At 36.9% G+C, this 27,805-nt stretch overlaps 1 protein-coding gene across 2 annotated transcripts in view; it reads right to left on the bottom strand.

The window, feature by feature from the left end:
• Tasp1 (taspase, threonine aspartase, 1) overlaps nt 1–27,805 on the bottom strand; it is a 227,822-nt gene that overhangs the window by 24,962 nt on the left and 175,055 nt on the right. For both annotated transcript variants that reach the window (XM_013010937.1, XM_013010938.1), the window contains one exon: nt 25,242–25,315. In XM_013010937.1, coding sequence (XP_012866391.1) covers nt 25,242–25,315 — 74 coding nt within the window. The remainder of the gene's footprint in view (nt 1–25,241; nt 25,316–27,805) is intronic.

Below are 27,805 nucleotides of genomic sequence, written 5' to 3'. Positions count from 1 at the left end.
TTCCTTACAGGACTGATCTAACTTACAAAAATGTAGGTAATTTAATACCCTATCATAAATGAGGAAATGAGATAAACTAAAAATAAGAACTTACACAATAAGTAAAGACAGGAATGAGGCTAACACATATAGTCTGCATCCAGCAGACTATAGTGTCTTATTTTCCATGTGGACAAGATCAGGTAGGTTGTTCATGTGGTAAATAGAATCACAGCCACACCATTTCTCAGGTGAAAGACCTCCTTACTGGCACTGAGGCCAGGAAGTTATTCCTATGGGTCTTCACAAAGAGAGTGCTGGATGTGGTGGGTAAGCAAAGATGTCCAGTTTACAAGAAATGGTATAGGTCTGAGCATTACAATGTTGCTCACAGTAGGCCAAGGTTGGAGGCCCAACTGGAAAACAGTAGATGCTGTTTCACAGGGTCACAACATCCACCAGGAACTCTTTTTGTTTTCTATTTGTTTATTTGTTTGTTTGATCTGGCTTAATCTAAGGGTAGATAAATGTCAGAAGCTTCTAAGAACAGAGGGCCTGCCTGACCACTAACTAATCCTCTCTAATCTGTTTCTCTAAACAAGTTTTGCTGTTGTTGTTGTTTTTAAAGGACTGTACCCTAATGAGTTCAAATCCACAGTGTGAGATTGTTAGCTGCAGCTGGAGATTTGGCTATGCAGATAGTGACTAAAGTATGTCCTCTGGGACATACTGTTTATGTACACAAAGAATCTCAACTGTTCTGGTTAGTATGACCAATTGTTTTGATACATCAGGCAAACTAGTTTGTAATAGTAGATTCTTCTTGGATCTTTGCAAAGTATAGACTAACTAAAATTTCCATTATCCAGTGTAGTATGCTGTTATGCTAGAGATGGAGCTTTAGACTTCTCAGATGTAGATTGCTCCACAATGGTAGAATCTTGTGGCCTTATAGCACTAGTTTTTGTTTGTTTATTTTTGTTTTGTTTTTTCCTAAGCCACACAGATCCTTGAGGTTAACCCTCCTGAAGAACTATAACTTGTAAACCAAATTGGCTATTCAAAGTTCAGATAATATCTCAAAACAAACAAGCAAACAAATACAATAAACAACTAAATGCAGTTAGCCTTAGGAATTCCTCAGTGACAATGTTAAAGGAAAAAAAAAAAGAAATCTTGCTAGTACTTAGTATCTAATATAAATAGTAGGTGAGCTTTCCTATCATCCACCCACTTAATTTTGATAATGGTCTTGGGACTTGAACTCAGGACCTGGGTGCTATCCCTGAGATTTTGTGCTCATGGCTAGCACTCTAACACTTGAGACATAGCTCCACTTCCAGCTTTTTGGTGGTTAACTGAAAATTAGAGTCTCACAGACTTTCGGCCTGGGCTCTCTTTAAATCACAATCCTCAGATCTTAGTCACATGAGTAGCTAGGATTATAGGCATGAGCCACTGATACCCAGGCATTTAAAAATCTTTTAAGACAACCTTAGTGATATGTCTTCTGTAGTCTTTAGGAGGACTACAAATATACAGCTTAATTTTGAAAGTCCAGAGCCTTTATTCAGTGGTTATATTTTAATCTTCTGTCTCTGCATGCCATCAGACTTCCACTTTTAGGAGATGTGCTTGCGTTCCTCCACAAAAGTCAAGGGAAGACTTTTTTAACTCATTATCCTACTTTGGTGGCCCCAGGAAAACAAATCTAGACAGACACATTCCAAAATTATCTCAGAAATAATTTGTTTACTAGTTTCACAATTCTGAGGGTTTGGTTCAAGAAAATTTGAAGCAAGATACTGCAGACATTTACAAATAGAACAAATGACAGGGGGAAAACATGTGGCAGTGGAGAGACTTATAAAACAGCATTTCAAAACAGAATGGAGGTGGCTCATCCACTAGTGGCTAAACATATGCCTGACCACCCAATGCTTTATGTCCAATTCTAAAGTTAATCCACACAGGCATCACCATGGTTGAGCACAGCCTACAGAACCAGAAGGCCAGGGGTTCTTGGCTATTGTTTCTTCTGCCTGGAAAACCAGCTACAGTACACTTCCTAGCCTCCTTTGAAGCTAGGTATGGTCATATGACTGAAATCGGCTCAGTGGACTAAGGTGAAAAATACCATTTACCAGATCTATGAAATCCTTCCTGTGCTTTCTGGTTATCTTTAGATGGGAAGAGTGTAGGACCCATGTCACCACTGTTACAATAGCCCTTTGCCAAAGAAAGCTCTCAATTTTGCATCCTATGTGAACTAGAAACTACATTTATATTGTATTTGAGCAATTATTGGTGGTTTTGCTTGTCATAGCAGCTGCTATTATCTTTAGCAATACTGGTTCAGCTCAGGCCTCTGCACTTATTAGCTGTGTGAACACTGCTGGATAACTAACTTACCAGGCTCCCATGTCTATGGGTAAAGCAGTAGCATTAATCGTAAGACTGCAAAGAAAGTATGTCTCAATGCATTTCTGCTTAAGCAAATTCAGAGCCACACTCCAAAACACTATGCAGTATAATCTCTATTACTGATTCTTGGATATCTCAGAAATGGGAAACTATATTTTAGAAGTTTGTTGGCATGTAAACATAGAATCAGATATTTTAATAAAAACTTAGCTACATGCCAAAAGGTAAGGTCAAAGATGACAGACAAAACTTTTAGGTCAGTATTTCTGATGCTGCTGTTTTGAGATTCTTTGTTTTTTTTTTGGGGGGGGGTCCGGTGGTGGGCCTGAAATCTGGGCCTGGGCACTGTCCCTCAGCTCTTCAGCTCAAGGCTAGCGCTCTACCACTTGAGCCACAGCGCCACTTCCGGCTTTTTTTTCTGTTTATGTGGTGCTGAGGAATCGAACCCAGGACCTCATGCACGCAAGGCAAGTGCTCTACCACTGAGCCACCTTCCCAGCCCGATGCTGCTGTTTTGCTACTGACAAAATCACTAGTAATTATTGAGTATTTGCTCTTCAGGGCCTTGTGTATACCAACTTGATTTGATTTCAAGACTCAGTAATAACACACTTGGGTGATGCAGAGAAACCATAGCAGCAGAGTGCCGACAAATTGCCTTCTAATAGAAGAATGTTGAGGGGAAGCAAAACAGTCATACCTAAATAGAAAATCATTTACAGATCTAAAAACACAGATTTTTTTCGCGGGGGGTAGGGGGGAGGAGGAGACACATTTTAAATCATACTTGAGAAACCTCAAAGTGATGCAGAGTTAAAGCTGACAAACGCCCCCTAAGTTCCAAACTTCATTAATTGTTTGGACCTTAAATACCCCTAACTCCCCCTGTGCCCGCTTGCCCCTACCATTCTCACAGGAGAGCGCACGCTCCTGTCAAAGCCACTGCCGAGCTGTGCTCACTGCAAACAGTTCTTCCGTTCTAACCTCAATGTTCCTCCCTTACTTTTCTCTTCCACATCTTTACTCAAAAGCTACCTTCTCGGGAAGGGTATTCTGGCCACCCACCTGAATGTCACTACCACCAGCCTTTCTGTATCACCTCTTCCTATACTCCTCAGCACAAGTTCATCATCAGTCTACTTTGCTAAAGTATTTCATGCATTGTCTTTCTACCCTGCTGAACACAGGCTCTGTGAGGACAGAGTTTGGTTCTGCTTGTTCATGAGTTTCTGTTCAACACTTTAAAGATAACTTGTTTGTAGCAGGAGCTCAATATGTATTTTTTTAACTGAATGGAGGGCACAACATGGCATGAAGAGAAAACTGAAAATTAGACATTTGCTAATTTTTCTCAATTTTATTGTTTTTATTACAGCTTGTAACTTTGCTATAAATTTTAAGAGGTTTGTGTAAATTAAACAATAAATATGATATTGAAGTTGTGGACCTTAACTCTCAGCATATTTTCCAAACCACTTACAAAACACAGAGAAAGCATGATCTCCCACTATCTACCCATATATGGTACATAAGTATACTCCAATAAATGCATTATCTTCTTCCAGAAAAAGACCACTGGAAGCATTGGCCATCTAAATAATAGTCATGCTGAGACTGTATTCATGGTGGATATCTTGTGTTGTCATGTATTAAAGAAATTTTGGCAAATTCATTAGGAGAAATACAGGGGGAAAAAACAAAACTAGAGCAAGCTTGTCTGCCTGAGCAATTTCCCTCTGGAAAGCAGGAGTCTAGCCTAACAAGAAAAGAGAATGTTAAGCCCTATTTGTGGGTTATCATGTATTTTTTTAAGAGACAGATGTACCTCGTCTCTACTATTTTCTCCTCTTCTTAATTTGCTGTATTTTAATTTGCTAAATCCTAAATGATTTAGTTTTCTTCATAAACTGACAACTGCATATAAACTTTCTAAATATAATCTGGAATGGGCATGTTTTATAGAATAAACACCAATTCAAGTCTGGATTAAGCTTTCATTCTCTATTTATCACTGTGTCTCTTGAGCAATGTGAATTTGATTAAGAGATCACACTACTGTCCAATACACCTTACATTCTTAGGTGATGAATTCTTATCTGAGGTGGTAATAGTGACTCTCAACATTGTTTTCCTGGCACAAATATGATAGACCTTGAGCAAGCAATTCCAGAGAGAAGGTCTGGCTAGCTTTTACTAGCATGTTTCTACTATGGGCTTTATTCTCTGTCTCTCTTTGTCTCTCTGTCTCTGTCCCTGTCTTTCTCTCTCTCAATGAAGCGATTCACAGACACTGCCACCCGGCTCCATTTCCCAGAAGTTTTTGCCCATTGCTTTCAAAAGCTGCCTTTCAAGGAGACACAACTTATGAATATAAATATATTCTGAGCATTCTTTGTGTGTGGCATTAAACCTTGGAACGTAGTTTACTACTCTAAAAATAGTTTAGTCTTCAGACCTCATCCTGAAAGCAGATGTACTCTACTAGCTGACAACTTCATATGTATCTTCTTAATATGGTTTTGAATAATGTATTTTATAGAATAAACATGTACTAGCTATAGTCCAGAAGATGGGTGATCACTTCTTTAGTCTATGTGATACTGAGAAGTGAAAAGTGAAGACTGGGAGAAAGAATTCCTACAGTACCCTCTTTTCACATCCTCAGATACGGGCTTCACTTTCATATACATTATATGAGTATTTACTTCTATTACATTATTGTCTCAAATTGAAAGCAATAACTAACTCAGCAATCTGAAAACAATCTCCAAGTGCAACCTAACAAATCAGAAATATCAACCAAATGAGAAATTAATGCCATATGTTAGTAATGTTACTGTATGTTAGTTCTACCTCGCTTTCCATATTTAAAGTGAATATGCCATGAAAGTTTCACAGGCAAATAGGGACAAAACACAAAGACAACATTATGATGCATTTCATTGTTACATTGAAACAGAACGACATAAAGGGCAAAATGCTCTATTGTTCTCACATATAAATATCATGTCCAAAGAACCTTAAAATATGATTAAAATGCTGTCTGATGAGAACAGCATGTTGTTCCAGTCTCATGGCCACTTTGGTTTTTTCTTTCACCCTGCCTACTGACACCAGAGTTCAGTTACAAACAACATCAGACAAGAGTCCTCTCCTATTTTTAGCTCAAAAACCCCATGAGAGAACCCACATGAATGTGGTAAACCCTATAGTAAGTATTAACCCCCCCCCAAACCACTCACATGGAGAATGGTTATGAATATTTCCCTTTGCTAAAGGTGATAAAAAGCTTTCTGCCATTTCGTAAATATTTACCCTGCATATATTCTGGGGGCAAGAGAAGAATGAAACACACATGGATCTTGCCCTGAGGCAATTATCACTTTGTAGGATACAGCACCTAGTTCTCCTTGCAAAATCTTAATAAACTAAAAGTTCCTATATTTTCATCATCTTTTAGTTCCAGTAATGCTTTTCCATGATGAAATCTCCTCAAAAATATCCTGCCAGGTAGAAAGTTGTATACTATACCTACTTTGGGGATTTAAAAAAAACAAGACCTAGAATGGTTATGTGGTTTGCTTATGGTCAGAGAGGAAGTGGAAAAACTGAGACGTGAATGCACACGTCTGGACTCTAATTTTAGGGCACTCTACTCCCACAAAGCCCTGCCCTGAAGATGGATTCTAAATCTAGCTGTGTTCAGAGAAACACCTTTCACTATAGCAGGCTTCTGGAGAAGCGGATCTTTGGAGCACAATAGGGCTGCTTAGAAAAGCCACTGCCACAAAATTTAACAGCCAATTCTTCATGACTCTGAAACGAAGAGCCGGGTTTGTACCTCAACTTTGATGCTAAATGACTGAATAATCTCTGAACTGCATAGTCACTAAATCTCTTGGTGTCAACATTCTTACAAGTAATAATAAAGAAAATGGACTCAATTTTCAGAATCCTTTCTGGTTCTGACTTAACTCTAATTTTACATTAGAATGTCCCTGTACATGTTGTTTAAATAATTAAAAAATACCACATGTCTACATTTTTCTAGAATCTAGGTTTTAGATTTTTGTTGTTTTTGGTCATGGGGCCTGATCTCTGGGCCTGGGCGCTGTCCCTCAGCTCTTCAGCTCAAGGCTAACACTCTACCATTTGAGCTACAGTGCCACTCCTGGCTTTTTTCTGCTTATGTGGTGCTGAGGAATTGAACCCAGGGCCTCATGCATGCAAGGTAAGTACTCTACCACTGGACTACCTTCCCAGCCTCAGGTTTTAGATTTTCTATTAGCTCTTCTAGGAATTAATTATAATTGGTCTCATCTTCTTAGATTCAACCTAAACCTTAAGAACAGTATGCTAAAGGCAATCTGAGGCTCACCTACCAAGGCCCACTATTTTGGAGCCCAGGAGGCTGATTATTCCAGCTTTTGCTGGGGCCCTGTTCTTCCATCTCTACAGGAACAAAGCTGATCTACCTTTTGGTATCTTAGGCAGGCAAAAGAAAAGTCAATAGAAATATTACACAGGCTATATGGAAATACAGAGCTGAAAATATATTGATAATGGTGTGTACTAAGATTGTGGAAACTCTTTATGCTGATCTTTAAAATATTATTTAAACCAGGAATCCTGGCTTACACCTGTAACCCTAATGATTTGGGAGGCAGAGACTAGTAGGATCACTATTGCTAGATGTCATAATCAACCAATAAAAGTTAGGTGTGATGGTGCATAGTTGTTATTCTACCTATATAGGAGCATAAATAGGAGAACTAAGGTCCAGGGTGGCCAATACTAAACCAAGACCTTATTCAAAAAATAAAGCAAAACTGGTTGCCAGTGGCTCATAACTGTAACCCTAGCTAATCAGAAGGCTGAGATCTTAGGGTTAAAGTTCAAAGCCAGCTGTGCAGAAAAATCCATGTGGCTCTCAAAAGCCACATGTGGAGGTATGACTCAAAAAAAAAAAAAAGCCAGATGTGGAGGTATGACTCAAATGGCAGAAAAGCAAGCTTTCAGTGGAAAAGCAAAATAATACCAGCACACATGCGCTTACACACACACACACACACACACACACACACACACACACACACACACACGGAGCTAAGGGGCTAAGGAAACACAAAGCCCTGAGCTCAACACCTCTCCCCAAATACTTTAAGAGGAACAATGTTTTGTATTAACTATGGAATTAAAAACGAATATGTCATTCCATGTATTAATTGTGCAAAAAAAATCATATTATGCAATGTTAATAATAGTTAATGTGGACTTCACTTAGGATTAGAACTAGACTACTCTTCTCCCCAACCCAACCTTTTCCTCTATTTTCCTAATTATGTGGCAGAGTGGACTTAGTGTTTAACATAGCATCATAATCATAATTTCTTTTTTAAATGCTTATTGTAAAAATACTGTACAAAGGGGTTACAGTTACTCATAATTAATTTCTTAGTCTAAGTTCTTTTCTTACTTTGCTACTGCTCTAGATCCATCTGGAGGGTGTGACTGTGTTCCTACTAAGAAAACAACGAGCATGGAAGTAAAATGTCCACACAGGACTCAGCAATGTCATCAGAGGAAGGTCACGCCTTGTGGGTTTCTGTATCCCATACGCACCGGTTCTCCTGCAGCTCTCTGGCCACAACTTTTCAGTTCTTTGTTGGTTCCTTCTCATCTCCCTAATTTGTAAGCATCATAGTTTCCAGTCTCTTTTATTCTGTTTGTACCCAATCCCTTTTTAATCATATATATATATATATATATATATATATATATATATTGAGCCTTTAAGCTTTGAAATTTCTAAATAAACACCTCTAGTTCAGTTACCTCCAACAACTAAGTAGGTAAGAAGTTTGAGTTCTGGAGTTAAGATTTTATGATCCAAATCTTAGCAGTGTTAGGATAGTGACTTGGGATTCCCGACATTTTTTTCAGGGGGTGGGGGGAGCGCTAAGAGGACCCTGCAGGGGGAGGTTCATTCAGTTGGACTCAATTCCTGTATAACTTCCTGCTGAGGGTTTCCCTTCAGGTCTGTAGGGGAGGCTCTGGGGTATTATTTTGTTGGTAAAAATAGTGGCTTCCTTTCCTATTAGTAGAGAACCTTGTATAGAGGTCTCAACACCCTGATGATTTGTAGTAGGTGAAAATTCAAAATGTCTGATAAAAGAGTTTTACTATAGCTTGAAAAGGGCATCTTGTCATTTGAAAAGAAATGAAAGGCTAATGCTTAAATAACTATCATAAAGAATGAAACTCTGTAATGGACTATTTCCTGAGAATCTCAGTTGATATGTCAGTGAAGAGTTTGGGAGGCATAGAAACAAAAAACACCAACATACTCTTTGAAGAAATTTCTTGTCAAGAATCATCTGTTTCCTCACTTTTTGTTTTGTTTTGTTTTACTGAAAAAGGGTCTCACTATGGAGACTAAACTGGTCTGCAACTTCTGATCCTCCTGTCTCAGCCTACTGAGAGCTGGGGTTATAGGCATTTGCCACCACACATATACTTTCTAACTTTTTTTCCCCTCAGTCCTGGGGCTGGAGCTCTGGGCCTGGGCCCTGTCCCTGAGCTTCTTTTTGCTTGAGTCTAGCATTCTACCACTTGAGCCACAGTGCCACTTCTGGATTTTTCTGTTTATGTGGTACTGAGGAATCAAACCCAGGGTTTCATGCATGCCAGGCAAGCACTCTATCACTAAGCCACATTCCCAGTCCCAACTTATTGTCTCCAATACCAAAGAACTGTTAGGGAACTGAGTTGTACACGCAGTTCTTCTACTGAGTGTTGGAGGGTGTTCTGTGTGTGGGGAAGGGTGGGTTAAAGCATGGACAATGACCTTGTGGAAGTGCTGTCTAATTCTCTTCTTTAGTCCTCTCTTTTGAGAACTAATCGGGCATAGGAGCACACAAAGATTCAGACATCTGTGATCAAGAAATCTATACAACCCTGTTTAAGCCAGTTTATTCCCAAATGTCAAGAAATGCCTTCCTTTAATATCAACTGCAACTGGATATCTGACCCCCCAAAAAATGTAGAAAGACTTCCCGTTATTAGAATCCAAAACTAAACTTTGGTTTTCTTTGCTTGTTTTTCCTTACCCATCCAACCACCAAATGTTGGATTGTCCTAGAATTTAATAAGCTGTAGAAAACATCTGAGAAGTGTTTTTTTTAAAGGCATAAAGTGAAGTTTTTTTTATTGCACTGGAAAATAGGTTAAAATGTAACTCTGTAGCCCTATCTCCTCCAATTACTATTCCATTTTCTACTTCGATATATAGCAAAGTTCTTTGAAAAAGTTGCCTACATAGTTACCTCAGTTTCTTCATTTCTATTCTCTCTTTAAGCCTCTGACAGTTGGGTTTCCCTTAACTAACACCCATCTTACAGCGATGAGCAATGCCTTCCAAAGCAAAATCCTATGGCTCACAATCAGACTGAATTTCAAGAGGCTCTGCACAACTTCTGATATATTTGATCACCCTTCTTGAAATACTTTTTTCCTTTGGTATTTAGAAATATTACATCTCCTTGGCCTCTTCTCTAATTTCTAAGAAGTCATGATTATGACTTCTTAATCCTTTTGGCTGGTTCTCCAGTGGAGAATTATGGGAATTTTTCTTTGCTTCTGCTTATCTTCACTCCTGACTACCAAATATACATCTCCTGCTTTGTTTTCTCTCCAGATACATACATCTAACTACCTATTGGACATGCTTATTTGATAGCTAGCCAGGTATTACAGAAATAATGTGTTTGAAGCCAGTATTTTTCTACTTCCCCTTGAGCCTTCCTTCTCCTCAATCAAGTAAATGGTAACTCTACTCTTTGGTTTAGGTGGAAATTGTAGGCGCAATTATCTTTTCTACTTCCCCATATATCTCTAATTTTTCAGCAGATCCCACTGGCTTTGTCTTACAACACTGAAGCCAACCACTTCTCATGATCTGTGTAATGTGTAATCCACGTTATTATTATAAACCAAGTGATATAATCCAAGATGTTATTATCACTCTCCAAAGTGATGATGACCTACCCTACCTCCTTCCTGTCAGCTGTAGAAAGAGACTTCACATTTAAGTCAGACCCTATGACTCCTTAGGCTTCCATCTCAAAGGAAAGGTGAAAACCCTGACAAAGCTCTGGGTTACATAGCCTTGCTCTTACTGCTTAACTCTGACTGACTAAAACCAGCGTTCTCATTCTCTCTCCAAAACCAGCTAAATGGTCTTCATACTTCCTGCTCCCTATGCCTAGTCCTCCGGGCAGAATATGTGCTGTAACTTATCTTGGTTGCTATCTCTTCCACTAGCATGTAAGCTTATGGTTCTGGAATGTTTGTCTGTACTGTTTGTTAATATTTCCCCAGAAAAGTACCCGAATATCGAAGGTATTCAATACAATAGTGTTTATTTAAAAAATAATTACAAAAGAGATTCTTTGTTTTTTAAGTTGTACTCCTAAACAAATTGAGACTTTTTAACAGCAAAAATCTCATAAGGTGCATGTGCCTATACTCTCAGCCCTGAGAGGCAGTGAACTGGAGGTCAACCCAGGCTACATAGCAAAATCTTGTCTAAAAACAAACAAACTGTAAAGTGAATAATGAAGGCTTCCTTCCCTGTCAGTCCTTAGTAACAACTGTAATAAAGCCCACATACTCTATTACTGGTCAGCTAAGGTTAAGAAAAAAATGCAGCTGGGCACCAGTGGCTTACACCTGTAATCCTAGCTACTCAAGAGGTTGAGATCTGAGGATCATGGTTCAAAGTCAGGCCAGGAAGGAAAGTCCATAAGACTCTTATCTCCAGTTAACCACCAAAAAATCAGAAGTGGCACTGTGTCTCAAAGAGGTAGAGCATAAGCCTTGGGCTGAAGAGTTCAGGGATAGCCCAGGCCCAGAGTTCAAGCCCATAGCCAACAACAACAGAGAAAGAAAAGAAAGAAAGAAAGAAAGAAAGAAAGAAAGAAAGAAAGAAAGAAAGAAAGAAAGAAAGAAAGAAAGGAAGGAAGGAAGAAAGGAAGGAAGGAAGAAAGAGAGAAAGGAGAAAGAGAGAAAGAAGAAAGAGAGAAGGAAGGAAGGAAGGAAGGAAGGAAGGAAGGAAGGAAAGAAAGGAAGGAAGGAAGAAAGGAAGGAAGGAAGAAAGAGAGAAAGGAGAAAGAGAGAAAGAAGAAAGAGAGAAGGAAGGAAGGAAGGAAGGAAGGAAGGAAGGAAGGAAAGAAAGAAAGAAAGGAGGGCTGGGATGTAGCTCAGTGGCAAAACGCTTGCCTAGCAAGCGCAACGTCCTGGGTTCGATCCCCAGTACCAAAAAAGAAAAGACAAAAAAAATACAGTTAAAAAAAAAAGAAAGAAAGGAAAGAAAGAAGGAAGGAAGGAGAGAGAAGAGAGAAAGGAAGAGGGGGGAGGGAGAAAGAGGGGGGAGAGAGAAAGATGAGGGAGGGAGAAAGAGAGAGAAAGAGAATGAAAAAAAAAAGGAAGAAAGAGAAAGAGAGAAAGAAAACAAAAGAAAAGAAACATGTGCTGGGCACCAGTGGCTCATGCCTATGATCCTAGCTACTCAGAAGGCTGACATGTAAGGATCAATGTACACACCTAGCTCAGACAGGAAAGTCTCTGAGACTCTTCCAGAAGTGGCGCTAAATACAGCTCAAGTGGTAGAGCACTAGCTTGGAGCACAACAGAACCCAGGCACTGAATTCAAGCCCCAGGAATGGCAAAAAAAAAAAAAAAAAGAAGAAGTATATTTTGTTATCTCTGTTGGTGAAATCTTATACATTTTATTTTCCCTCAGTATGGCCTACTGAATAAAAGTGCGAATTGATAAATTAAGAAGCTTCTTTTTCTTTTTATTATCTTCAAGTACAACTGAGTTCCCATATCTTGATCAGTGTCATCCCTTTGAACATTCTCACTCCTCCTGTTACCCACCCCTTCCCTAACTCTTGTTAATTTTGTAGGATTTACATTGGATTCCTGACTGCATTCTTCCCTTATTTTCCTCTTTGTTTGTCTACCCTTTTCCCTTTGACCCCAACCCCACCTCTTTTGAGTACTGCTTTCTAGTATTCTATTTTGTGAACTTTGATTTTACATTTTTAAAGAATTATACTATGTGATGGCTGGAAAGGTGGCTCAGTGGTAGAGCGCTTGCCTTGCATGCATGAGGCCCTGGGTTCCGTTCCTCAGCACCACATAAACAGAAAAAACTGGAAGTGGTGCTGTGGTTCAAGTGGTAGAGTGCTAGCCTTGAGGTGAAGAGCTGAGGGACAGCGCCCAGGCCTAGAGTTCAGGCCCCACGACTGACAAAAAATAAAAATAAAAATAAAAAAAAATATATATATACTACTTGAGATTTCCCTTAAATCTAATTTGCATACACTTGCTTACCACCCAACATATTGGTACATCAGATGTTATCTCTGTAAAGATTAGGCTTGCCAGTCTGATCATGGGCCTTTAGAAAGTTGCAGGAACTTAGGATTTTTTCTATTCAGGCTCTAGTGGGTTTATTAATGGAATTATTTCTCTTTTTTTTTCTACTTGTTCCTCTTTTCTCCTGTTAACTGAAATAAGTCCTTAATAAAACCCTAACAAATTGTTTGCTAGACCTTTCATTTCTGTCTTTAAAATACATATCATAAACACTTTTAATGGAATTGTATAGTTAGTCCATTCTGTCTGAAATTTAATATCCATAAGAACTAGCAATGGAAGAAATCAGAAAATTATTAGGTTTCTCGTATTTAGAATAATATTATTTTTGCACTTTCCCTCTACTTTTTGATTTTTAAGTTAAGAAAAAGTGGTTTCTAAGAACTTTGAGTATGTCCAGACAGCAAAGTGTTAATATCATCTTCACCTAAATTGTTCCCTGCCACTCCTGCATCACTGCAGCAGACAGTACAGTCCAAACATGTAGAGTGCCGTGATGACAGCTCAAGAGCATAAAAGTAAATTGTCAGTACCTACCACTTATTGCATCCAGAAGTATTTGAAAGGAATGTAAATAGAAAGAATAGCTCAGCCATGGCCAAATGTCTCAATAAGTTAATACTAAAATGTTAAGTTTTCACCATTTTATAGTTACTGCTTTACATGCAGTACATAAAAGTCATACATTGTAACGATCACAGAGGAATTTTAATCCTTAAGATTAAACAGGATGGCCAGGTGCCGGTGGCTCATGCCTATAATCCTGGCTACTCAGGAGGCTGAGATCTGAGGATCGAGGTTCAAAGCAAGCCCGGGCAGAAAAGTCCGTGAGACTCTGATCTCCAATAAACCACTAGAAAACCAGGAGTGGCGCTGTGGCTCAAGAGGTAGAGCGCTCTCCTTGAGCTGAAGAGTGCAGGGGCAGTTCTCTGGCCCAGAGTTCAAGCCCCAGGATGGACAAAAACAACAACAACAAAAAAGATTAAACAGAATGGCCCTCCAAAATGAAGACTTCAAAAAAGGACAGAAACTATTTTATGGATGAATGATGTAAAAATGAAAATGTGTTCTAGCAGACTTGTGTTAGACTGAAAATCTACAACACAGGTCAATCTCAAATGCTTACAAAGTAGGCCAGATATAGAACTGTCAAAGAAGTGCTCTAGCATCACCAAGCAGAACAGCTACCATGTGGCTCCAACCAAGTGCTGCCACTGGGGGAGTTGCTCACAGTATTCTGTTCTTATAGAAGGAAACAAATCAGGAGGAAAAACATTGCATTTTGTATAAAATTTAAAGTGTTTAAACCTTATATAAATTTTTGTATTTTTTTTTCTTAAAAGGCAACAAGCTGATTTTTAAAATCTCAAATCCAGAGGTTTCTAATAGGGAAAAATAATGAGGACAAAATCTTATATACATCAACCATCTTATTAACCTTTTTCCCTAAACTTCAACATGAGTCAACGAAAGAGGCATCTATCAAATGCCTAGTCTATGCCTAGTCTGTGCTGCCCTGGGTGACCACTGGTACTTCCGCACAATACTGTAAACTTCTTTTTATTTATTTATTTATTTATTTTATTTGTGAACATACTGTACAGAGGGGTTACATGGGCAGGATAATGCATACATTCTTACCAAGCATTGCAGCCTAGCTTTCATTCCTGTCACTTATTTAATAGAAAAATCTAACACAAGTATCATAACAAAAAAATCAGTAAGGATCCTAAATATTTAGGAAGTTTTAGTATGAAATCAAATGATACAATCAAGATTCTAGCCTTTTTTTGTCTCGAGAATTTTAAGAAAAGAAACAAGGAAAGATTCCTTTCATCATTTGTCCATTGTTTTCCCTCAAAGAAAATATAATTATACAATTATTACTCATTCATACTTGCCTCATTTACATGTCATGGTTATGGTTCTATGGACAATTAGCAGACAAAAGCCTGCATTTGCTTATAATGTTGAGTACCAGAAGATAACAAAGTGATACTAGCATTAAATTTATAGCTATCATTGGTAACTATTTAATTATTAAAAGATAAAGAAATTAATAGTTTCATTATTTTCCTATTGATCAAAAAGCACAAAAATATTTACTTCCTTTGAACTAACATGAAAAAAATCTACAAGTTCAAGCAATAGAAGCTTATCTTTCTAACCATATACCCCAAGATTAATAGGAGATTTACTTGAATAAATATGGCTCACACCTCTGAAAAGATTTATGCTCTTGCCAAGAGGATGAATTCCCTCTTTGTGGTGATTCTATTTATTGCTTTGGAGCAATGTCAGATGAAACATTTTGGAGAAATTGATGGTGTAAGACTAATTAGGCAAAAATATAATTACCAACTGCACTAAGAATTCAGATGGAAGAAAATTCTTACAGCTTTTATTTCACATATTCAATTGCTGTAATCTCATATTTGTCTGAAGCTTTAAGAACATAGGAAAGAAACATAATTTTTTACATTTGAAATTCTGGTCAAACATAGAAAGTACAAACAAAATCAATGATCAGCCATGTTCTTTGTGGTCTGTAAATATACTCACCAAATTTAGCTGTCTAGAATTATAGGCTCACGCCTATAATCCTAGCTACTTAGTAGTCTGAGATCTAAGGATCGTGGTTCAAAGCCAGCCCAGGCAGGAAAGTCCATGACACTCTTATCTCCACTTAGCCACCAGAAAACCAGATGTGGTTCTGTAGCTCAAATAGTAGAGTGCTCACCTTGAGCTGAAGAGCTGAGGGACAGCGCCCAGGCCCTGAGTTCAAGCCCCACAACTGACAAAAACAAAAAAAACCCAACTGCTGAGCACTGGTGGCTCATACAAGTCATTCTCACAAACCGGGAAGCCACGAGATCCCTTCTCAAACAGTAGCTGGACACAGTTGGCATATGCCTATCCTCCTAGTTTTATGGGAAACAAAACTAAGCTGACAACAGCTCTGCACATGGGCAGAAAGTAAGACCCTATCTCAAAAATAGTCTGTGAAAAAGGTTGAAGGTTTGATTTAGTAGTAAAACACCTGCCTAGCAAGCTCAAGGTCCTAAGTTCAAACCCACAATGAAAAAATAAAAATTAAAGCAGGTTAGACCTCTGCTCAGCCATTTGAAAGGGCTCCATATTGGCCTGAATTTCACTGTTGGGAGTCAGATGTCTATTCTTGTTGCATCAACCCTTCTCTGTCCCATTTTTCTCTGCTCTGGGACCTCTGAATTTAATTGTGTGCTTAAGTTTCATTCAAATCGACCATCTCTACCAGGGGAGGAACAGTGAGAATCCAAGAGGTACAGCTCAATTTAAATGGCACCCTTGGCACTACAATTGCACTGGAAATGGGACATGAGAAGCAGTGATCTTTGATGGTCCTAAGTGATTTTCCAGAACGTCCACCTCCTTTACCACAATCCTTACCAAAGCCAACTATGTGATAGACTGTCTAATTAATATACCTTGCTTATCTAGTTAATTCTTAGAATACTACCAAAACATCAGTAGTATTCCTTCTCTAAAGATAAGGAAACTGAGGCAGTCGGAATTGTAACCTGCCATAGGCTATAAGACTAAGACTGAATAATTCCAATGTCCATTATACTAATCATTATACCACATTACCTTTGCATAAATGCTCTCATTAATCCTTTCTTCCCCAGACTGCCAAAAGTAGAACAATTTACGTATAGAAAATGCACAGATGTTAACTAAACTGATGACTTCAGACAGCTTGTATATCTACGAAACCAAATCAGAAATTTAAAATTTTTCTGTCTAGAACTCTTATTGTCCAAGACTTTCTTGAACATTTTCAGTTTCTATAACCATATCTGAGTTTTGCCAGGACTCCAAAAAGGGATAATTTATCAAGTATTCTTTTGTGTCTTTTGCTTGACATAATATGTTTCTTTTACGTATAGAAGAGAATTTATTTAGCTCCTTGAGGCTGTACAGTTGGCATACAAAGATCTTATAAAAGTTTTATACACTATGATAAGTACTCAGGATTATTTATAATGCTTTAAGATGTTAAGCTTGAGAAAGTTAATGGTCATCAAAGCTTACAGGGTTGAGGATATAACTCAATGATAGAAGGCTTGCCCAGCATGTGTAAAGCTAAAGGCTACATCCCTTGTATTACACAAATACATGCACACATGCATACATACATACAGAAACAAAACTTATATAAACAAACACAATCAAAATGGTAAAACTAGAGAAAATATACTTTTTACACCCCTCAAGCATAAAGAACAGTAATCAAGCATTCATTCCTACTGTATATTCATTGTAACCTTTTACTATATTTTCTGAATGCAGGTTAAAATAACTTTTGTTATTTTTCCGAACTCATTACCAGAGTCTTCTGTTATATTTTACCTCAAAAGAAGGAAATATATATTAAGGCAGCTATATTATGATACTCTTATAATTGAAAGGGAAAATTAGAAAATTAAGAATATATGCTGAGGTTATGTTTCTCATTCAATTCAAAAAATTTCTTTGAAACAAATTCTGCCTGCTAAAATCTTTGTATCTTATACAGAATAAAACTGAAAATATGAGAAACCCGTGCTAGCTTACTAGAAATTATATGTTTTCATAGCTCAGTACTGGTATTGCTTGACTATCAGAGTAAATTAATATAATATCATTTACAATATGTTTTAATTAAAGTGCATTGTAAGTCCACAATCAATTGGATAACTTGTGAAGAATTTGACCAAGAGCACATATTAGAAGATATAACTGTCCACCTAAACTTTTCCCTTATTTTATAAACAGTATTAAATAATAGTTTGTTGTGGTTATTAAGTGTCCAATTCCTTATTTGCAATTTGGGGAGTATTTTAAAAGACAATGATTTGCTCTAACAAGATCCATAATACCATTGACTACTCTGAATAAGTCTTCTTTTTTTCTTGAGACACACACTCCTGTCTGTATTTCTGAGAAAAGGTTCTGATCATTTCTGCAGTGTCTGATAGGCTTGAACACATCAGCAAATTTGCAATTTTCTTTCCTTTAAGGATGCTGGATATGTCAGAACAATGAGATAGTAACTAAACCTGCTGACCTCAGAGTTTCCGATACCCTGAAGAGCAGGGGTGTCTCTTGTCAAGAACAGTGCTGTGATTACAGTAGCTTTATGCTGAGCCATCAAAGTCTGTTAGGATAAGTCCTCTAACTTTGATCTTTTTAAAGCTGATTTTTGTAATTCTAGGTCCTTTGAATTGCCAGATACATTTAAAAACCACCATGTTGGCTGCTTTTTTTTTTAAGTGTTAGAATTTTGGTGGAGATTGCTTTCAATCTATGGATACATTTGGCAAGAATGGCTATCGTAACATTTTTAAGTTTTCTAATCCAAGAACATATCCCCCCTGCCTTTTTTTGCGTTTCGCTCATCGAGCTTTTGTACTTTCTCAAGGAACAAATCTTGTATATTATTTATTAGATTCATTCTGCATCACCTAAGAATAACCAGTTTTTATTTCCTTTCCAATTTTTATCTTTTCATCTCTTTTTTATACTGATTAGAAATTTTCAGTAAAATACTGAACAGGAGTTGTGAAAGTGAACTTGCCTTTTGTCAGTTTTCAATGGTAGAAGAAAAAGGGTTTTTCAAGTCTCACTAATTACCATGATTTTGGGTAGATGCCCTTTATTAGGAAGTTCCTCAATTTCTGGTTATTTTGAGGATAATAAAAGTTCATTTAACCTGGTGTCGGAGGTACTGTAATCCTAGCAACTCAGGAGGCTGAGATCCAAGGATCCTAGTTTGAAGCCAGCCAGAGTAGGGAGATCTGTGAGACTCTTTATCTCCAATTAATCACCAGAAAACTAGAAGTGGAGTTGTGGTTTGAAGTGGTGGAGCACTAGCCTTGAGCAGATAAAGCTCAAGTACAGCATCCAGGCCCTGAGTTCAAGACCCACAACTGACCAACAAAAAAGTTCATTTACTCATTATTCAGTCAGGCACAGAAAGATTCATTCTTAGACTGATTCATTACTATGTAGCCAAGTCTGGCTTTGAACTACAATCCTCCCATCTCAGTGTTGTGGTTACAGGACTATGCTACCGTGTTCAACTTATTTTGATGTTTTTACCATAAATGGAATTTGAAATGATCTTACAGTATCAAGATATACATAAGTATTTCCCCCTTAATTTGGTAACACAGTAGATTACACTGGTTGATATTTTTACTCCTTTATTGATATAATCCATGTACCATAAAATTCCCCATTTTAAATAAATGTTCAATTCAATGATTTGGAGTATGTTTGCAAAGCTGTATAACTTTCTAATTTCAGAACTTCACCACGTCAAAGAGAAACCCTACGCAATTAGCATACTCTCTGCCATACTCTCCGCATCTCAGCCCCTTACAACCACTAATCTATATTCTGTCTTAATGGATTTGTCAATTCTAGACATTTCATATAAATAGAACCATAGAAAATTTGACCCTCTATGTCTGGCTTCTCTCAATTTGCATAATGCTTTCAAGGTTCATACAGTATATATGTATAAGTACAGTATGTATAAGTACTTCATTCCTTCTTATAGCTAAAAATATTCCGTTGTATGAAGCTATCACATTTTATCTATTCATCAGGTAATGGGCATTTGAGTTTTTCCTAATTTTTACTATGAATAATACTGCTGTAGACATCTGTATACAAGTTTCACATGGATATCTTTCTAATTTTCCTCCTCCTTCCTTCCTTCCTTCTTTTTTTCTTTCCCTTCCTTCCTTCCTTCCTTCCTTCCTTCCTTCCTTCCTTCCTTCCTTCCTTCCTTCCTTCCTTCCTTCTCTCTTTCTTTCTTTCATCCTGGGGCTTAAACTCAGCACCTGGGCTGTTTCTGAGCCTCTCTGTGCTCAAGACTAGTGCTCTTCCACTTGAGCCACAGTGTCACTTCCAGCTTTTTCTGTTTATGTGGTACTGAGGAACTGAACCTAAGGCTTCATGGATGCTAGGCAAGTACTCTACCACTAAGTTGCATTCCCAGCCCACAGTTGGGTAATATGGAAACTCCGTTTAACTTTTTGAGGAACTGCCATACCATTTTCCAAAACGATTACATAATTTTTAAATTCCTACCAACTATATGTAAAGATACCCATTCCTCTACATCCTTACTAATACCTACTATTATTCACACTTTTGACTACAGATATGTTGCTGGATTCAGAATTCTAAGTGTGATTTTTTTTGTCTTGTATTTTCTTAAAGAATATTGACACTGAGTAGCTTTTCACATACTTGTTTTCTGCCTGTATATTTTCTTCAGCGAAATATGTGTTTAAATCTTTGTCCATTAAATCTCTTCTTACTATTGTGTAAGAGTTTTTTCCCCCCAAATATACTCTCAACTGCTAATTACATGATTTGAAAATATTTTTTTATTCTGTGGATTGTCTTTTACTTTCTTGATGGTTCTTTAAAGTAAAAAGGTTTTGATTTTGATGATGACTTTATTTATTCTATCCTTTGTTGTCTATGCTTCTGGAATCATATCTTAGAAGCCATTGCCTAATTCAAGGGAAATAATGGCATGAGCATGAACTGTCCGATTTTAGTATCTGCTCTCAAAGTATAGGGCAGGGCTTGACACACAGGACAAGAGATCATGACAAATAAATATTTGTCAAATGAATAAAAAATGCAAACAAAAAGCTGAATATCATTCCAGGAGATATACTGTGAGAGTGATAGTACTTTGATAATGAAAAGGCTTTACCTCTCTTGGAGCCAGCCAGAAAATAAGACTTCCTACTATACAAACAGTTCATAAGTTATTATAAAAAGGTATTTGTTATTTGAATATTGTTTGGTCATTCCAATGAAAAGACTCAACATGAAAAACCAGAAAACAGTTTGGAGGAATGGAATTATCCTGGGCTAGGCTTGGTTATAAAACAAAGGTGAGGGCTGGGAAGGTGGCTCAGTGGTAGAGCGCGTGCCTTGCATGCCTGAGGCCCTGGGTTCGATTCCTCAGCACCACATAAGAAAAAAGAAAAAAGCTGGAAGTGGCTCTGTGGCTCAAGTGGTAGAGTGCTAGCCTTGAGCTGAAGAGCTGAGGGACAGCGTCCAGGCCCAGAGTTCAGGCCCCACGACGGGACCCCCCCCAAAAAAAATAAAACAAAGGTGAATTTTTTTCCAATTGCATCATTTAAATGAAATTCTCAACCAAATTTGTCATAATAAGCAAATGATATTATTTTCAAACTTTTTACTTGAAAATAATTCAAAATTACTCAATAGTTCAAGAAACATCTATATATCCTTTACCAAGGTTCACCAATTACAAACATTTTGCTTCATATACTTTATAATTTTCTGTCTATCCATCCACAGTTCTTTCTGAACTATTGAGAAGATATTTAATTCTAGATGCTTCGGTGTTATTTCCTTTAAAATGGGGCTATTTCTCCATACACCACAGTATAGTTATTATCATCAGTAAATTTAGCAATGATGTTAACTTTTTTTTAACCTTCCATATTCTATTTTTTAAAATTTACCCAATAATGTATTGCTAGCATTGTCCCGTTCCATACAGAAATCAGTCTAAGACAAGTTACGGCATTTTGTCATCACATCTTTTTATTATTGTTTAATCTAAGACATTCCTGCAGCTTTTATCTTCATGACATTGACATTTTTCTTCATACATGTTCCTCAGTTCCTATTTGACTGATGATTCAAGTTATGTACTTCTAGATGGAATACTATACAAGCTGTGTACAGGATGTATGCTATGTCCTTCTCGGGGTTTCATATCCAGTAGCACATATTGTCCATCTGTCTCTCACTGGTGGCATTACCTTTGACCACACACTAGAGGTGTTGCCTGCTTTCTCCATTACATAGTTATTATTTTTACCACAACGACTAATAAATCTCTAGAGAAACACATTAAAACTATAAAATTGCCTGTTCCACCTCAAGGATTAATCTTTATAACAGTATTTTTACTGTTAGTATAAAAAGTGGCTTCTACATATAAAAGAAACCCAATTTTACTTAGGGCTTTATATTTGAATAAGTTACATGCCAGCTTAAATATCTGTTTTATGAAAACAGTCCTCACATGCTGGGTATTTATGAAAAACTGTTCATTACTTATATATGTGTCTTCTATCTGAGTAGGGTATGGGCAACATAGTTTTAAAAATCCAACAAGTATCAATGCCCTAATTTTGCTCTATAAAAAGTAATCTCTTTACTTTATGTTACAGATGGGGTTTAGAAGTTAAATGATGTAATTACACGAATATTCTTTTAAAAAAGTAAAAAAAAATTGAAAGAACCTACCTATATTCAAATTATATATAAATTCCAGTCACAGTGATTAATTATAATCCAGCCTTTGTTGAACAGCATGATTTTGAGGTGAGCTTTTCAATATCTTTAACTTGAATTAAGCACAACATAACTAGCTTATATAAAATGGTCAAATACTGAAGTGGCTTTAGTTCCTGAGTTTGGCAATAAGGACAATTAAGGCAATTTCTAGAAAGAAGACAACAACTTTAAATTAGTGTGTTGTTTTTGATGTGGGTTTTATTTTGGGCTAGTCCTGGGGCTTAAATCCAGGGTTTTGGTGCTGTCCCTGAGATTTTTTTCCCCCCTCAAAACTAGCACTCTACCACTTGAGCCACATCTCTACTTCTGGCTTTTTTGGTGGATAATTAGAAATGAGAGTCACATGCACATTCCTCTCTGGGTTGGCCTCAAACCACAATCCTCATATCTCAGTCTCCTGAGTAGCAAGAATTACAGGCATGAGCCACCAATAACCCACTAAAATAGGTTTTAATTTTTTTAAGTCCTTTTAAAAAAGCTTCCTTACTCATTTTGCTCCCATGGCTCTCCATATTGGGAGAGATCATATTTCATAAGCCACTCATGATGCTGAATATGCAGCATACAAGAAAAGTTCACATAAGCTAAGGATCCGGGTACAGGGGCAGTGGGTAGGCCCAAGGCTTAATGCTGTAAAAGGAATACAAACTCTTCCATAGCCCTCTTTCTATTTTGAGCTCAGCTTCTCATCCATAACATTTTCTTCCTTGTAATACCATAAAATTTCAGGCTTTATGGCAAAAAAATTTCATTGTTTTCAATCCTTAGAATTTAAAGCATTAGTGTTGTTTTCTTTCCCCTGGAAAGAAATATAGTCAGAGGGTCCAAAACAAGAGAGGGAGTGGGGGAGGGAGAATTAACTCTTTATAGAGAAGGATTAAAAACATACTTCACAAGTGAGGAAAGAGAGCTGTATCTGCTGGCCCAATCAAGAATATTAGTGGGAGAATTTACTAATGGTATGAACACCACATCCACCATATATCAAGTGATATAAATGGGAGGCCAAACATCTTCAGGCTAAGTCTGAGTGTCTGCACTTTCTTTATGACTTATGAAATAAAATTAAGTGGTAAGGTGTCTACCACAAGCCCTTAGCAGAAAAAAAAAAAAAACTTCCATACAAAGGACTTTATTACGTAATGTACTCCAGTAGCCTGGCCTCAGTCCTTAAACATATTGCATACATGTTCCTTTAAAAACTATATATATATATATATATATATATATGCAAAGTCTTAGGTGAGAATCAATAGATAAAATGCAAGAGGAACTTAAATCCTCACACAGGATTCTTGTAGTTTATCAGCTTTTATAATTGGTAACTTTGTTATTGAGAAGAAAAGAATGTTCTGAAGATACGATTTGAATCAACATTTCTTCATCCATTTGTTAAATCCATACTGCTCAGTATAATAGCCACTATCTGCATAAATGAAGTTAAAATTCAGTTCCTTAGTCACACTAGTCACAATTACAGGTTCAATATTCTCATGTGGCATTGGCTACTCTCTTAGAAAATACAGGTATAAAATACTTCAACCATCACAGAAAATTGTTAGTGCTTCACTAAGCCATTAAATCACCTTTAAAATATGTAACTATAATTTCCCTTCCATAGATGTTAAACAAAACAGTCTGAATTCTACTGTGAAAAAGGTTTACTAATACAAAGTGAACATTGTATCAGGAAAAGGTGAGACAGAGAAGTAGATTTCAGTAATATCTTCACAACTATAACCCGATTTTCTCTGGATACTCTCAGAAATCCTGTGAAGCCACTTGATTACTAGATAATAGTACAAATATCTGTTTGGATGAGTATTATAAAACAATACGCCAGAAACTTCCATCATGCACTGCTTAATGACAGGGATACATTCTGAGCACTTCATTGTGAATTTCATCACCAAGTGAACATCATAGCTTAAAATGTCCACACATCACAAGGCAATTTGAATCTTATGAGACCCCTGTCACATGCATGCTTTGGTACTGACAAAAATGTGACGCATTTCTAGTGTCTTTATCCTTATTAATTCAATCTGTTTGAAATGATTTATACCAGAAGTTTCCTTATGTGATTTATAAACATATAAGGTAAATTAGTTCCTTAAAAAAAAGAAGCCGTCTCCCTTTACAGCTCTGCAACTGAGGTGATTTAATGCCAAGTTAATGTCATATGCTATTGCTATTTCTAAAATATTCATGAACAAGATCATGAGGCAAACATAAAAATAACATACAAATTAATGTTTATGCTCCTAGGATCAACCATCAAGAGTCCCTGGAGGCCAAGCAACTTAAGGACTGCTGCACTGACACCTCTTTGGACACATAGCATACAGAGGCAAAGCTCTTGGCTCTGGCCATGAAGACACCCTGCTGGGAGCATGCCAGGTGAGACCACAGCATTAGCCAGGTTGTACCTGCAAGCACAGTCAGCCACCTTGCTTTCAAACATGTAGATATGCTTTCCTAGGGCTAATTTCATATTGCCTCAGTTTCTTTTATCTATTAACACTAGTTAGAAATCATTTACCTATCTACATCAGCTCATCTGTTTTGTTTTCCTTTGCTCTTCCCAATCTCATTTCCTCTATTCCAAGTATTCATGATGAAGAGCAAAATGTTGGGAAGGGGGGAAAGCAGGAGAAAATGAGGGAAGGGTGACACTGTTCAAAAGAAAATGTACTCATTACCTTACTTACGTAACTGTAACCCCTCTGTATATCACCTTTACAATTAAAAAAAAGAACAAAGTGAGTGGAAAAATTTGTTTTGTTTACCTAATTTTTCTTGCTCTGTCCAAAGGGGTGGCGGTGGGAGGAAATCTGCTACCTTTCTTTGGAATTGTTAACTGTGCTTAATCAGTTTATATAAAGACCATAAACCTACTGCCCATGGAGGAGATGAAAAAATTTCATCCACAACAACTTAGCCTGTTAGAAGCTTATGCAATGGATAGAAGTTTTTCAGGTTATGACCCAGTTTTTCCCACTTACCTTGGCTTTCCCATCCTGGGCTGACATATATCCAACACACATGCTCTCTGTTGTGTGGCTCCACAGAAATTCCACTGCGTGGAAGAGAACACAAATAGGCACATTCAAATCACAGATGGAAAATAAATTTCTGCTTTTTAATAGAACAGTTAAAGATAGCTTATATTTAACATACTCAGTTCCTTACTTTCCATTTGCTCCTTCATAAATGTCAGGATGATTTAGTACTCAAAACTATGTATTGCCACTTACTGTGAAATGAAAAATGTATATCTTTCTTGTCAAAACTTATGATTATTACATGTAAAATAAATGTTCTCCTGTTTGAAACTTTTAACATTAAACACAGATATATACTACATTCATATATGCTGTACACATGATTTAGTAAATGTCATATTCCACAACATAGTTCATGTGTGCCCCCACACACACACTTAGTTGCTAAATGTCTTTCTCCATGAAAAGAAATGAGGATTCTTTAGAGAAATGTTGATTCCAGAGTGGAACATAGAAAATATAAAATGAATCTGGACTATCTTGTGCCAGAGAGTTAGAAAATGTCCAAAGAATGAGAAGAACTTAACTCAAAGAACCATGGTCAGCATGAAGAGCTCCCACTGGCCAAATCTATTTATTTCAAATCAATGAGAATAATGAATTATAACCACTGAACAAAATAAAAATCAAAGAAATTACATGAAGAAACAAGTGATAGAGAAGACTGGCTCTTCCTAATCAGTAAGTACAGAATAAACAACAAAAAAACCTTAAAGTTGCTCAAATTAGTAAAGAAGAGTTGTAGAGGGATAGGCTTCTTTCAAAGTAACTTTAAAAATGCCTGTGAAATATGACATGAGATAAGCTCACTATTGAAAAAACCCTGATACACTAAAATTTAAATGATCGAAACAAATTTCACCAATTAAGCCACAAACCCAAACTATGTGCCTTTTGATAAGACACTGTAAGACATGACACCACTTGTATGGTATTCTTACTAAAAATGAATAGCCAAAATTGAATAAGGAAACATAAAACAACAGATTGCTATAACCATACTCGCAATAGCTTGTTTTGAACTCTTAAAATTTGTTGAAGTAATTTAAAAAAGAAGAAAAGTTGAGCCATAACACTAAGTGCAAAATGTCATCTATCCTGACATGTATCCTTGGCTAGGATGGTGCAGGAGATTACAATGGGCATTGTTGCAAGAAGTGCTGGCAATTGAAAATGGTTATAGTGGTATATTAATGTTAAATAACATGATTTTGAAATGTAAACTGTGATCATTTAGAAGAATGGCCTTGTTCTTAAGAAATACACTGAAGTATCATGAGGAAAAGAGTCTGATTTCTCTAACTTGTTTTGAAATAGTTCAAGGAAAACATATTTGTGTATTTGTGTGTGTGTGTGTGTGTGTGTGTGTGTGTGTGTGTGTGTGTAAGAGGAACTAAAACAGCAAGGGAATCTAGGAAAAGCAATTATGAGGTCCCTTGTACCATTCTTTCAACATTCTTGTAAATATCCAATTATATATAACCAACATGTTACAAAGAGACTAATTCATACATACACAAACACATATAAAATTGTCAATATCAAGTATATAGCTACCAAAATTCTTCCTTAAAATTTGATGTAATTTTCCAACAAAAATTTCAGATGTCCTTGGTAGCAGGCTACATTTCTCAACATTAAGCTGCGTCCTCCCAGGTTATCCATCTGTTTATGTCCCTGAGCTAACTATGCTTAAAAACAAGTGTCTGAGTTGAGACACAATTGTGGGACCAGAGGTCCCTAGATTCTGAAAGCTTTGCCAGACATATGGGAAAGAAAGAAGAACTGAGGGGCAAAATTGAGCTAGTCAAATACATGGCTCATTCCCTCGCCATTAATTAATTATCAAACCTGCCAACCTGCTCGCAGATGCTTGGCCAAAGAACTCAGGGAAACAGCATCAGGCAATGAAACAAGCTCTCTCCACCAGATGTTTCTCCTTTCACACACATCTGCTTTGAACTTCAAAAAATCCTAAAGTTCTGAGAAAGGTTGGGATTCTGGGATATTTTAAATTGCCTAATAGAGCAAAACCTCCCCTCTCACTGAAGTACCCATAGAGCAGTGACATGGATTTTTTTTTAAATACAAAGTTAAGACATTACTATAATTGTAACTAGTCATTTTGTTCCAAATATTATCACAACTATTCAGGAATCAGTAAAGATAGGTGATAAGCAAATAAACAAATCTGGAAATAAACAGAACTGGAAATAAAGCCCACATAATCATAAAAGTAGAGGATAAAAACACTGTATTAAAAAAAGGAAATTTCATTATTTTTAACTTTATTATTCTCCCCTAAAAATGTAGCCTTCTTTACAGAAAACAAAGTAGGTAGTTATAAAATATAGCTATAAAATAAGATAAATAAGCGTTCATTGACTAAATTCATTAAATAATTTTTATATTAAAGAGTTTTCAAACCCAGAAATGAACCTATAGATCTATAGCCATCTAATCTTTGATAAGGGAGCTAAAAAAATAGAATGGAAGAAAGACAG

Source organism: Dipodomys ordii, unplaced genomic scaffold (genome assembly GCF_000151885.1).
Source record: "Dipodomys ordii isolate 6190 unplaced genomic scaffold, Dord_2.0 Scaffold13, whole genome shotgun sequence".
Classification (NCBI taxonomy): domain Eukaryota; kingdom Metazoa; phylum Chordata; class Mammalia; order Rodentia; family Heteromyidae; genus Dipodomys; species Dipodomys ordii.
The sequence above is the reverse complement of the archived record's forward strand: the minus strand, read 5'-3'. Positions and strand labels throughout refer to the sequence as shown.